The 14,237-nt window shown below is 41.6% G+C and overlaps 1 protein-coding gene across 7 annotated transcripts in view; it reads right to left on the bottom strand.

Annotated features, from left to right (window-relative positions):
- The window catches only part of LOC131958481 (serine/threonine-protein kinase BRSK2), a 171,271-nt gene extending 159,126 nt beyond the window's left edge, over positions 1 to 12,145 (bottom strand). For 6 of the 7 annotated variants that reach the window (XM_059323549.1, XM_059323554.1, XM_059323553.1 and 3 more), the window contains exons 1-2: positions 11,898 to 12,145; positions 5,599 to 5,759 (exon numbers count right to left, since the gene is read on the bottom strand). In XM_059323549.1, the coding sequence (XP_059179532.1) occupies positions 5,599 to 5,674 (76 nt within the window). In that variant the 5' untranslated portion in view covers positions 5,675 to 5,759; positions 11,898 to 12,145. The remainder of the gene's footprint in view (positions 1 to 5,598; positions 5,760 to 11,897) is intronic. The other variant, XM_059323550.1, reaches the window with a different exon arrangement.
- Positions 12,146 to 14,237: the final 2,092 nt, after the last annotated feature.

Here is a 14,237-nt window from a genome sequence, read left to right as displayed (position 1 = left end):
TCACCTACTACAGCTGCAACAACATCACCTACTACAGCTCCCACTAAAGGTCCTAATACAGCTCCTACTACAGCTACTACTACAGCTCCTACTACAGCCCCTACTACAGCTCCTACTACAGCTCCTAATACAGCTCCAACAACATCACCTACTACAGCTCCTACTACAGCTCCTACTACAGCTCCTAATACAGCTCCAACAACATCACCTACTACAGCTCCTACTACAGCTCCTACTACAGCTCCTAATACAGCTCCAACAACATCACCTACTACAGCTCCTACTACAGCCCCTACTACAGCTCCTACTACAGCTCCTACTACAGCCCCTACTACAGCTCCTACTACAGCTCCTACTACAGCTCCAACAACATCACCTACTACAGCTCCTACTACAGCTCCTACTACCCCCACACCAGAACCTGATCAAACACCAGCCCGTGAGCTGACTAGAAACTCAAAGAACTGAAGGAACCATCCAAGTGACTCACCCGGAAATTTCCGGCAATTTTCACTGGCCTTGTACGCCACCTTGATTTTCTCCGTCCCTGATTCACCCCTCGGGCACCCCGGGGCGGTGGGGGAGGTGGGGGGAGGCAGGGGAGGTCTACTGGTATCAGTGAGTTAAAAATCTAGTTCGGTGTAAAGTTAGGTTATTGAAAAATGGTTCCATAATTTAAAAAACCCCCAACAAAGTCGGGGTTAAAATGTGTAACTAATAAGACGTTGCAATAAAGCACTAATAAAAACACTACCGTTTATACATAAACATTACTCACTGAAATAATGTGAACTTCTATATAGTCCAAAGTTAAGAAGAGACTTAAATAAACAAACTGTGACTTTGAACAGACTGAGAATTTGAATCAGTAAGTCGACACCTAACCCTAATACAGTACCTATTTGATACCTGATTTTCGTTTAGGTTAGATGAAGTAGAGTTTATCTCTTTATGGCAATGACACATAAAGGATCGTTTTGTAAGTTAATTTTTAGCAGCTGAACGTTACCTTTTCTAAGCTTAAAGTTTAGAAATAAACCCACTCTGAATAGTCCTAAACAACCCCACAACTTCAGTGTTCTATGTGTATATAGTACATTGGCGATTTAATAACATTTTATTAGAGCTAAACTCGTGATACAAGAGTTAAAGTCATTTTCAGACGAACCATAACTAATACCCCTTACACCACAACCCCAACCTCTACTCTCTCACCAACCACTACCCCCTCACCAACAACCTTATAAATTACTTTCTCAACCACACCCATCCCTCACCCACAATCCTAACCACCACACCATCACCACTAAAAATTATCCCAACCCACAAACCTAACAACCCCCTTCCCCTTACCCACAAACCTTACCACCACCCCTTAAACCACAACCATTCCTCACCCACAATCCTAACCACTACACCTTCACCCCTAAAAACTATCCTTACCCACAAACCAAACAACCACCCCTACCCACAAACCCAACACCCCCCCATCCCCCACCCCTTACCCACAAACCTTACCACTACACCTCAAACCACAACCATTCCTCACCCACAATTCTAACAACTAACCCCCGCAACCACAACCCTTACCAACAACCCCCCTCCCACCTCATCCCCCCCACATCCCCACCCCAGCAAACAATCTTCCCCTGGGGTCTCCCTTCCTGTTGTTGTCCCCAGCCCTAAATATTTACCCCACATTTCAGAAACGGCAGATCCATTGATGTAGGTCTCGGCACAGAGAGAGGGCTGGGGCGGGGAAGGCGAATAGAACTCAAATATCTGTATTGACCTGTAAACTTGAAATTCCACCTCGCCCCCCCCCCCCCCTAATCTCTCCCCCACATCTACCTGTCTACTGACGTCTATAATCTCATTGACACCATCTTGCTGGATAGAACAGTCAAGACAGTTCTCTCTCTGTTAGCTGGGTACCAAGGTAGACTGGCCAGTACCTAGCCTTGCCTTTAAGGCTACATGACCATGTCTAATGCTAGTACTATATAGCACCACTCAAACGAAGAGTTTACATTACTAGCTGTATTGCGTGTGCTATATAGCACCGAACAAACGAACACGACTACATTGCCAACTCTAATGTTGGTGCTATGTAGCACCTACCAAATGAACAAGACTTCATTGCCAACTCAGATGCGTGTGCTATATATCACCAAGCAAACAAACAAGACTACATTGCCAACTCTAATGTTGGTGCTATATATCACCAAACAAACGAACTAGACAAAATTGCCAAATCTAATGTTGGTGCAATATATCACCAAACAAACGAACAAAACTACATTGCCAACTCTAATGTTGGTGCTATATATCACCAAACAAACAAACAAACGAACAAAACTACATTGCCAACTCTAATGTTAGTGCTATGTTATCACCAAACAAACAAACAAAACTACATTGCCAACTCTAATGTTGGTGCTATATATCACCAAACAAACAAACAAACGAACAAAACTACATTGCCAACTCTAATGTTAGTGCTATGTTATCACCTAACAAACGAACAAAACTACATTGCCAACTCTAATGTTAGTGCTATGTTATCACCAAACAAACAAACAAAACTACATTGCCAACTCTAATGTTGGTGCTATATATCACCAAACAAACAAACAAGACTACATTGCCAACTCTAATGTTGGTGCTATATATCACCAAACAAACAAACAAACAAACAAACAAACAAGCAAACAAACAAACAAACAAACAAACAAACAAACAAACCAACAAACGAACAAGACTACATTGCCAACTCTAATGTTGGTGCTGACAACATCGCCCCTTCATATGCAGAGGTCAAGAAACACATGAACTCTACTTCGCCTTCACTATGGATCTTTAGGTCTGAAAGGGGAGCTTTACTTTTACGTAGCAAAAAGCCAATATCACTTCAATTTTATAAAGGTGCGATCCATATTGTATCTTTGGTATAAGTGCAAGGGCATTACATTAGTTTTTTTTTGTCGTTAGCTAATGGCAATTTTCTATAGTAAGTCAGTGGGAGTTTTTTTATATATAGATAGGTGAATGGGAATTACCATGGGAACAGGGCATTCCCCGTCAATTACCCCCCGGACATTACCCCTCCCGATAATGTCCCATTGGGCGGGGGGGGGGGGGGTAATTGACAGGGGGTGATTGCTCCGGGGGGGGGGGGGGCGGGTAAAGTCGGGGGGTGGATGTCAGGGGTGGTGTAATTGAAGGGGGGGGTAGTGTCCTAGACCCATTTACCATACATAAGTGAATGGGAATTACCATAGGTAAGTAAATGGTAGAGTTACCATACATAAGTAGATGGAAGTTATTGCGGATAAATTAGTGTGAATTACCTCAGATAAATAAATGGGATTACCATAGATAAGTAAATAAAAATTACCACAAATTTTGGTGGATACAATTTTTTTTTTAAATGGTCTTAGACTTTTAAGTTAAACCATAGGATATTGTAAAATACCCTATACACTAAGAAGTAAGAATTGCAGTTTAAATTTAAATTGCGTTTACAGGTACTCTCAATATTTATTAAAAGTTTGTGAGTGTGGGGTGGGGGTGGTGTGGGAGTGGGAGTGGTGAGAATGTCACATGATTCTTAACTTATTTTTCGTGTCCGCCCGTGCATGTTGTAATGCATGTTGCATCTACCTGAAAGTGCATGTTTTACTCACCATCATGCATTGTGTTCAATATCCAGCTCATGCGCCGACATGAAGACAATAATTCCTTACGGTCAAGTATGATAAAAATACAATAAGGGGGAGGGAAGGGGGGCTTTAAATTACAGGAAGGGGGAGGGGAGGGATGGCTTTAACCAGTGAGTACATCCATCATGCATTGTCCCGCACGTGAGTCATGCGCAGTGAGTGAGTAAAACGAGGTCACGCGGACCTTTGATTATCCAGGTCTTTCACTGCTTTTTATGTGAACGGAGGGCGGGGTAGGGAGGGTGTTGGGAGGTGGGGGTGGTGGGGGTGGTGGGGGTGGGGGTAAAATGAAAGCAAGCTGACGACGACCAGGATATGAGAATGGAAAGCACTGCAGGAGAATGATGTGAATAATGGATAAAAATAACTTGAAATGGGAAATCGATGTACGCGCAGGTCAAGGGAGTTTGGAGAAAGTCAGTAAGGGCGATAGGAAGGGTGAATGGTAGAACTATAGGGACATTTGGTGTGTGGATAGTAGAACTATAGGGACATTTGGTGTGTGGATAGTAGAACTATAGGGACATTTGGTGTGTGGATAGTAGAACTATAGGGACATTTGGTGTGTGGATAGTAGAACTATAGGGACATTTGGTGTGTGGATAGTAAAACTATAGGGACATTTGGTGTGTGGATAGTAGAACTATAGGGACATTTGGTGTGTGGATAGTAGAACTATAGGGACATTTGGTGTGTGGATAGTAGAACTATAGGGACATTTGGTGTGTGGATAGTAGAACTATAGGGACATTTGGTGTGTGGATAGTAGAACTATAGGGACAATTGGAGTGTGGATAGTAGAACTATAGGGACAATTGGAGTGTGGATGGTAGAACTATAGGGACATTTGGTGTGTGGATAGTAGAACTATAGGAACAATTGGAGTGTGGATAGTAGTAGTAGAACTATAGGGACAATTGGGTGGATAGTAGAACTATATCCACAATTGGATAGTAGAACTATAGGGATGGAATGTTGATAGTAGAACTATAGGGACAATTGGAGTGTGGATAGTAGTAGTAGAACTATAGGGACAATTGGAATGTGGATAGTAGAACTCTAGGGACAATTGGAGTGTGGATAGTAGAACTATACGGACAATTGGAGTGTGGATAGTAGTAGTAGAACTATAGGGACAATTGGGTGGATAGTAGAACTATATCCACAATTGGATAGTAGAACTATAGGGATGGAATGTTGATAGTAGAACTATAGGGACAATTGGAAAAATGATTAGTAGAACTATAGGGACAATTTTAAAGGTGAATAGTAGAACTATACGGACTATTGGAATGGTGGATAAAGTAGCACTATAGGGACAATTGGAAAAATGGATAGTAGAACTATAGGGGCAATTGGAAGGTAAAAGGGAAGAGGTATAAGGCCGATGGGAAAAGTGGAATCCTAGCAATAACAACGACGGGCAGGGGTTGTGGGGGAGGGGGGGGGATGCAGAAAATAAACATTGATACAATTTGTTTTTTTTGGCTATTACAATGTTGACCAATCATATATATATATATATATATATATATATATATATATATATATATATATATATATATATACACTGTTTGTTGTATATAGCACGTTTGGTCTTTACTATGAAACTTCTACAATATCAAACCTACTAATACCATGTACAGCAAATTATGACACCTTTTAGTAAGAGTAAAAATATCAAAGCTACTAATTCGTAATTAATTATAATTATGCACACACATCGTTAATCAATTAACAACAACACATTGCCCCTGGCACCTAGCCCCTAATTCAATCTTTCATTAAAAATGCCCCCCCCCCCCTCCACTCTTCACGCATGCGCACTAAGCCCTACATACAACACAAACGTAAGTACAAAAAAAAAACTACTCACCAGTCTGACCTTTACCCAGCGTCTTCTCCAGTCTGTAGGGCCCAACGTAGAGGTCATCCTTATGCGCGTGAGACATGATCCTTTGGGTTAGGTGTTAGATCAAGCCACACACTCACACACACACAAGAAAGAAACTTCACTGCTTATTTTTCCAAGTCTGGCTGAGATGTATGAGGTAACCACATAACACAAGAAATCAATGCCGGGGTCAAGAATTTTTTTCCCCAAACCAAATCGCCAACATTAAGAACAAATATTACCAATACTAATACAAAGCCAATTGAAATATAATGACCACCACAAAAAAAAAAAAAGAAACCGCAAACAAAAAAATAATTTAAAAATCGAAACATAGAAATAGTACCTAGCTATACATCAAGGCAATCTATCTTATGCAGTCGCCCTTATTTACTTGTACGCCCCACCCCCCACCTCATATTGTTAAACTACTGGCGATATATGCGGGAGGTTTCATAATACAGTGCGTTATCCAAGCTACATGGTCTGACCTTGACCTTCATTTGTCTTTTCCTGTTCATTTCATAGGTAAATCTAAAAAACGAAAACCCTTCATCTTTCCTTCAAATCACACTCGATGCATGTACCTGTCTCCTTCTCTCGCCATAATAGATAACAAATTATCTGCTTGCCCCCCTCCCCCCCCCCCTCTGAAAATCTTTTTTTTAAAGAAAATAATCAATTTTCTTTAAAGAAAATATTGGCAATAAAAAGATTTGTTTATAAGGCTAGCTAGTCATTGTCCTCATAAAAGTAAAGTCCCCTTTTCAAACTTGTCGGTCCTTGAGGCGAGTGAAGTAGAGTTCAACTTTTTCTGTGACCTCGGCCTATGAAGAAATAGTGTGGTCAACACTATGCCCAGCCGCCCGCTTTCCCATCAGAACTGGGTCGACTTAGGGACATTCTACTCACTTTATCCCGGATTCGAACGCGTGACTTAAGGTTTTGAAGTCTAGCGCTCTACCTCTAGGCCACGCCGTCCCATAAGACTCGTCTTCGTTACAATTCGCTTTAAAAACAAAAACTTAACGTTTTAGTTGATAAAAGATGGACAAAAGGCTATCAACTAAATTCGTGCGCGATTTTTCGAAATCGACCCAGCTGAACTGTAAATAGACAGTCCTAACAGCGTCATAACAATCGAGATAATCTGCTAATACTTTAACTCTTGTCCTAGTTCATTGGTCCTTGGCCTGTACCGATAGTCGTATTCATAACGCCGTCTCTTTTTCTTCTTCTTCTTCTTCTTCGTTCTTAATTTTTAGTTTTGGAAGGGAACGAGCCTTATCTGCCAGAGGGTTTGAACTCGAGACTTTTTTCAAATTTATGAACCATGAGCTTTGCCGACTCGACCATGCTTCCATCACAATTAAGGATTTCGTGTCAACTGGTTATGCGCCATTGAGGCCATTGACTCCGATTTCAGCCTGCTTTTCTTTTTGGATTTGCTTCCATAGCCTTTGTCCAACCAAGAACAAACTACAAGGCAGCAGTTGTTTGATTTTGGAGTTGTCTCTCCTAGAAGAGTGGCTGTCCCCAGCTAACGAGCCTCATCTGCCCGAGGGTTCGAACTCGAGGTTTTCGGTTTAGCAACCATGAGCTTTACCGACTCGACAACGCCGACCCCTCGTCTCTTTTTAAAAAGCATTATTTTCCGGAGAGCCGGAAAAATAAAATTCATATTGCGCTGTCATCGGAACTTAACTCAATAAAACACGCCTTTACCAAATTTAGCCACAGATAAATAAAAATCATGTCTTTTCCGTGTACCAGAAAACACGTCAAAGGAATATTTAAAAAAAAAAAATGAAGCGTCATCCGAATAGAACACAATAAACGTCACTCACTGGGGAAGAGCGGGGGATTGGGATGGGGGGGGGGGGGGGAAACACAAAACCGACCGCCATCAAGATACAGTACAAGCACGACGTCATCCGATTCACAAATTGTGTGCCAATCATTGACAAATTACCAGCCACCATCGCCCAATTTCGTCATCTCAGAGGGTGACCCAATTCTTCTAATCCCCCATGTCGATTCCAGCATTACACAGGTGTGGGGGAGGGGGGGGGGGGGGTGGGGATTAGGGGAGGGAGGGGTTGGGTACTATGACGCGTCTTATTTTTAACCCTTACAGGACGTATTCGTGATAGAGAGAGAAAAAAAAACTCGTCAGATTCCACACCGGTTAGCTGATCAATACATTGTGATTGTCACCGCTGTGAATGTGAGGTTACCAGAGTGGTTTGTTTGTTGGTGGTGGTGTGGTGGTGTGTGAGGTGTGGGGGGAAGGAAAAATTGTGGGGGGGGGGATAGAAATGTTACACTACTGACAGAATTAGCTCAACGGCTGTTTTTATTTTTTCTTTCTCAAAAAACACGCAAGTTGAGTTTTAAAGATATCGAAAGGATTGGTTAACGGGTTAAAGACGAATGCCAGGGTTTGATCGAAATCAATACAGACGTATGAGACAGATCGAGGGGGGTGGGGGTGGGGGTGGAATTGGCAGGGGTGTGTGGGGGGGGGGCAATTAATGTATAATTGGTGGCGTTGAGTTGGTACCGATTTAGATGAGTGACGTACTAGTGTATCACCCACTGCAGCATGACGTGTTTGTGAAGATTATTTTTTTTAAAGATGGGATTTATTGATGGGATCACGGGTAGATACACGGTAGATACAGCAGCTCTAACGACTATAGAGTAAGTCTAGCCAAGCTTATATACTTAGGTAACAGCAACATTTGTGATTAGACACTTTTAGACATTTAATCAACGTATATACATTGATCTGTGTTTCTATGTATTTACACCCCTATGCATGTTTGTTTGCATGTGTGTGTGTATGACTGTATGTATGTATTAAGTAAAGAACTTTTTCGAAGCTTACGGTTCAGGGTGCAGGTGAAGTAGAGTTTATTAAATGACCTCTGAATATGAAGGGAAAGTGTGATCAATTTAATGTATCTACCTGAGCTGGGTGGATTAGAACTCGGGTTCCTCAAGCTATACCATTCCACAACGCCATCCCCATATTTATATATATATATTTATATATACTTTTATATATACCTATTTATATATATATATATATATATATATCCCTATATATAAATCCATATATATATATATAGACTATATTTATCTATGACATAAGTGAGAGGGAGAGGATTCCTGAATCCATAATCTCTGGCATTACTAATCTGTACATGTAGCATCTCCGCTGTCCCCGGCCCGTTGTGTGGTACGGCTAAGCCTCCAGTGCTCGCTCTAATGACGACAACGAGGCTCGGGCGATCAACAACAACAATGGCCACGATCAGCGTGCTGTCGGACAGCTGACGGCCCATACAAAGGCATGGCGTGATGTCAGAGCGGGCTGGGGGGCGGCACCAGGCTCATGTTCTACATCTGTCATGGCCGCGGACAAAGGGAGAGCACTATAACGAATTATGTTTTTTTAATTTTTTTGTTGTTGTTGTGGAAAAAGGAGTATTAGGCTTAAGAGAAATCTGACTAATGTTTCATTACAAGAATAAGCGTGTTAGGCTCAATAGAAATTTGAGTAGGGATATTATTTCGTAGACAGAAATGAGTTAAAAATTTAAAGATGGAGGCTGAATTCGAATTCAGATGTAAAGTAAACTGTATTGGATATTTTCTATCTCAACTTTTGCCTGTTAAGTGTTTGGCCTAAGTAATTATATTAAAATTAACTAGATGTTTAGTTCTACTAGAGGCGGTAGGACCACGTGACATATTGTCTTACAAAAACCTTTAAATCAAAGTTATTGTTGGAATATGTGTAGAGGTTATTTTTGGGGATTATATAGCTCATGATTTTTGCTTGTACTTTTTTGGTAATTGAAATTGTTCAAGGCGTAATGATGGAAGGTTTTAGAGGGGGTTCAATGAGAATTTAATCTTCTATATATCATGTCTTCCTGACGGCGTGGTCGAGTGGTAGAACTTTCGGCTGCTAGCACGAAAGTCTCGAGTTCGGATCTCGGTTGGTTCAGACTTGTGACTTTACTTTTTTAAATACACGCAGTTGTCTGTTAAAACTCTAGGGTAGAAATTTGTTGAAATGGTAAAATGGTTTCCTAATTAACATGGCACAAGTTTCTTTATATCTACTGATAAGCGCTAGTTTTCTATATACAAAACAGGGGACTCTTTACTCATAGATTTTTTTTAAACAGAGAGAGGGGGGGGGAGGGAGTAGTTAAGTATCTACACACATAAAGACCCCCATCCCCACAGAACACGGGGACCCTACCCCCCCCCCATCTCTGGCATTACATGCATGTCCAAAGGTTAAAGGTGACAATCGATAACCCTCTCCGTTTGCCGAGGCCTAGGTATTCCTCGCCCATCGATCCACTCGTTCAGCCTCAAAGAAGAGAAATAGAATCGGGCCTGGAAAATGGAGATGTCGGGACTATTCGTCGCGCCGATAGTGTAGTGTGTGGGTATAGTGAGGGTATAGTGTGGGTATAGTGTGGGTAGTGTGGGGGTGTAGTGTGGGTATAGTGTGGGTATAGTGTGGGTATAGTGGGGGTATAGGGGTATAGTGAGGGTATAGTGAGGGTATAGTGTGGGTATAGTGGGGGTATAGTGTGGGTATAGTGTGGGTATAGTGTGGGTATAGTGGGGGTATAGGGGTATAGTGTGGGTATAGTGTGGGCATAGTGTGAGTATAGTGTGGTTATTGTGGGGGTGTAGTGTGGATAGTGTGGGTATAGCATGGGTATAGTGTGGGTAGTGTGGGTATAGTGTGGGTATAGTGTGGGTATAGTGTGAGTATAGTGTGGGTATAGTGGGGGTGTAGTGTGGGTATAGTGTGGGTAGTGTGGGCATAGTGTGGGTATAGTGGGGGTGTAGTGTGGGTATAGCGTGGGTATAGCATGGGTATAGTATGGGTAGTGTGGGGGTGTAGTGTGGATAGTGTGGGTATAGCATGGGTATAGTGTGGGTAGTGTGGGTATAGTGTGGGTATAGTGTGGGTATAGTGTGGGTAGTGTGGGGGTGTAGTGTGGATAGTGTGGGTATAGCATGGGTATAATGTGGGTATAACATGGGTATAATTATGCGTACGGAATGAGTATGGTATGAGTATAATATGGGTAGGAATGAGTATAGAATGATTAGGAAATGGGTTTAGTATGAGTAGGGTATGAGTATAGTATTGTTATGAATGAGTATAGAATTATTAAGGAATGAGATAGTATGATTAAGAAATGGGTATATTATGAGTAGGGTATGAGTATAGTATGGTTATAGTATGAGTGAAAGGTTGTGTATAGTATGACAATGGTATGAGTAAAATATGAGTTTAGTGTGGGTATAGTACAGTGTTTCTTCCAGACTTTTTTCGCCGGGGGGGGGGGGCACTTGAAATCTTCGGGGGGGGGCGGTAAACTTTCTTCGGGGGGGGGGGGCGGACACTGTTAAAAGTATATATTTTCTATATAAATTATATAAATTTCATTTCGTTCGGGGGGGGGGGGGGGGCGGTAAATTTTTTTCGGGGGGGCGAAGCCCCCCCCCCCCCCCCCCGAAGAGATGCCTGGAAGAAACTCTGGTATAGTATGAGTGAAGTGTGAGTAGGGGATAAGTATAATCTGAGTAGGAAATACGTATATTATAAGTAGGAGATGCGTATATTATAAGTAAAGTATGTGTATGGTATGAAAAGGGAATGAGCACAGTATGAGTATGGCATGAGTAGGGTAAGAGTATAGCGTGAGTATATTAAGAGTATATTATAAGTATATTATGAGTATACTTTCATCGCGCGTAGTGCACTGCTGGTATACCGACCTAAGTACCATGCTTTGAATGAGTACACACCTACACCCAATAGTACCGGTATAGTCACTGGATCAAAAGAAACAGTGCCGGTACTATGTCAAACAATTGCCCAAACAATTTGTGCTCTATACAATTCTCACTATCGCTCACTCAGTTCTAGAAAAACTCCAGGAACTAGGAAGGTCAAGGTCGCATGTAGACAAGAATAAAATATTTCGACAAGCGTACCTGTCTAAACGGTAATAGTAATAATGTTAGACAACGTAATTACCATTAGCCCGGAGCTATTGGGATTAAAAATTCAAAACCCTTTTAGTAAAATTAGACCATTCGATTAAAAAGAAAAAAAAAATAACAAAAAAAAAGACTCACGAAGACACTAAAGTATAATAAAAAAAATAAATTAAAAAAATAAATCAATACCCGATTTATTTATCAGTCTAATCACAACAAACTAAAACCAATACCTCAATTTTTAAGATAACTCCATTCCAAGAACACTAAACAACACTGAATATACTGTCCACACACCACCCCATCTGATCTCTATCTAACATTTTTAACAGATGTGTCTCGACACAGCAAACGACCACAACACACTCGGAACGGTAGACTGTGCTCCCCGTGGCTCGCTCAGAAATTCACCTACTCCGTCCTGCGCACGAGAAAGCATTTATTTTGCACTGCTAAGACCGCGCACGACCAAGAAAACCCAGTTGCTACCGACAACACGACATAGCGCTGCGCGTGGCCAGGACAAAATCATCGCCCCCAAGCCAAACGGAATATTTTTCGGCCAAACAAATTTATAGTTAATTTGTATTGTTTATTCCAAATGAAATATATAAAAAAAACCTATATATAAGCCTAGGCCTACATTATTTAATCAATGTAGGTTAAAAAAATGAAAATAATTGTTGTATTGATTTCAGCCATTTTTTTTAAATTTTTTTTTTTTAAAGTGTAATGAAAAGGTATGATAAGAAAATGAGAAGGCATAACAGTGAGGCGAATATTTGTTTAATTTTTTTTTTAAACTGTAAATATTGATTTCAAATTTTTGTATTTACGATTAAGATATACCAAACTACAAAGTATCATTAAAAAATTATTAAAAAAAAAAAAAACAAAAAAAAAAAAAAAAAATCCAAAAAAAATAATAAAATAGACGTTTGGCTCGAAGATGCCAATCTGGCAGGAATACAAGTATCGTTCTGGCATCGCTTGATGAATCATCTTGATCAGCGCTAGCATCGTATCGGAGTTTCGGTAGCGATCTCCTCCCGAAGCCGTGTGGAACAGGGGCGGCGAACTGCGGGCGTCGCAACCGGCGGTCGATAGCGATACGCAGGGAGGGGGACGCGCGTGCTTGCCGGCACGCTGGTTGCCGCAGTGCCATTGTTATTTTGTGTTGGGGGAAGGGGGGGGGGGGTCCATCCATATATGACGTCACGTTTTTTTTTTTGCCGATTTTTACCTCACCTTCGTCACACATCGTCACAGAAAGTCCAGACATACCCCCCCCCCAAGAAAAAATGACTTTCACACCTTATCCTACAACTTCCACCTATAAAATTACAGTATATTATTGTTTTTTAAACCATCGATTTCTTTCTAAATTATTGACTAAGCTTGGTCAGTGGCGTAGCGAGGTCGGGTGTCACCCGGTGCGGCACTTAATGGTGTCACCCCCCAGAGGCGTAGCCACCCTTCCCGGGGACAAACTTTCGATTTGCACCCCCCTCAAGTTTTTCTCTATATATTTTGCTATTTTTTGCCTTTGTGTCACCCCCCCCCCCTGAATGGTGTCACCCGGTGCGGTTCGCACCCCCCGCCCTCCCCCCTCGCTACGCCTCTGAGCTTGGTTAACATAGAATATATTAATCCATTTCTATCACAATTTACACACACTTTTTTTTTTCAAAACCGCGAAATAACGACAGAAATTCAGTTTCTAACATTTCTTTTATTTAAAAAGCAAAAGTACCGTCACACATTTCTACACCCCCCCCCCCCCCCCCCCCCCACCATCATGACACAAAGTTACAAAATTAGGGAACCCTTCCTCCATCCCGCCTACGAGTATGACGTCATTTATAGACAACCCTTAACCAATGTTATTTTTGTTTTAGCAATGTCACGGAGACTTCAGTTTTCATCTCATAGTTTAAAGTTGTAAATAACTGTTTAAAAAAAAAATTAAAAACTTATTACAGTGGTCGAGATAGAAAGGATGATGACGAATGAAACCTTGGAAAAAGACGATTTGCGCAGGTTACATTTGTTCTCGAGAATATTCAGCCCAGGTACTATATGACTAGTACACATCTCATGTACTATACCCAGGTGGTACATGGGTACCACAAAGCCCAAGTACTTAGCCCAGGTACTACAAAGCCCAAGTACTAAAAAGCCCAGGTACTAGAAAGCCCAAGTACTTAGCCCAGGTACTACAAAGCCCAAGTACTAAGCCCAGGTACCACAAAGCCCAAGTACTTAACCCAGGTACTACAAAGCCCAAGTACTAAAAAGCCCAGGTACTAGAAAGCCCAAGTACTTAGCCCAGGTACTACAAAGCCCAAGTACTAAACCCAGGTACTACAAAGCCCAAGTACTTAGCCCAGGTACTACAAAGCCCAAGTACTAAACCCAGGTACTACAAAGCCCAAGTACTTAGCCCAGGTACTACAAAGCCCAAGTACTAAACCCAGGTACTACAAAGCCCAAGTACTTAGCCCAGGTACTACAAAGCCCAAGTACTAAAAAGCCCAGGTACTAGAAAGCCCAAGTACTTAGCCCAGGTACTA

This window comes from Physella acuta, unplaced genomic scaffold, assembly GCF_028476545.2.
Source record: "Physella acuta isolate Inbredline_101_S28 unplaced genomic scaffold, ASM2847654v3 ptg001329l, whole genome shotgun sequence".
NCBI lineage: Eukaryota > Metazoa > Mollusca > Gastropoda > Physidae > Physella > Physella acuta.
The sequence above is the reverse complement of the archived record's forward strand: the minus strand, read 5'-3'. Positions and strand labels throughout refer to the sequence as shown.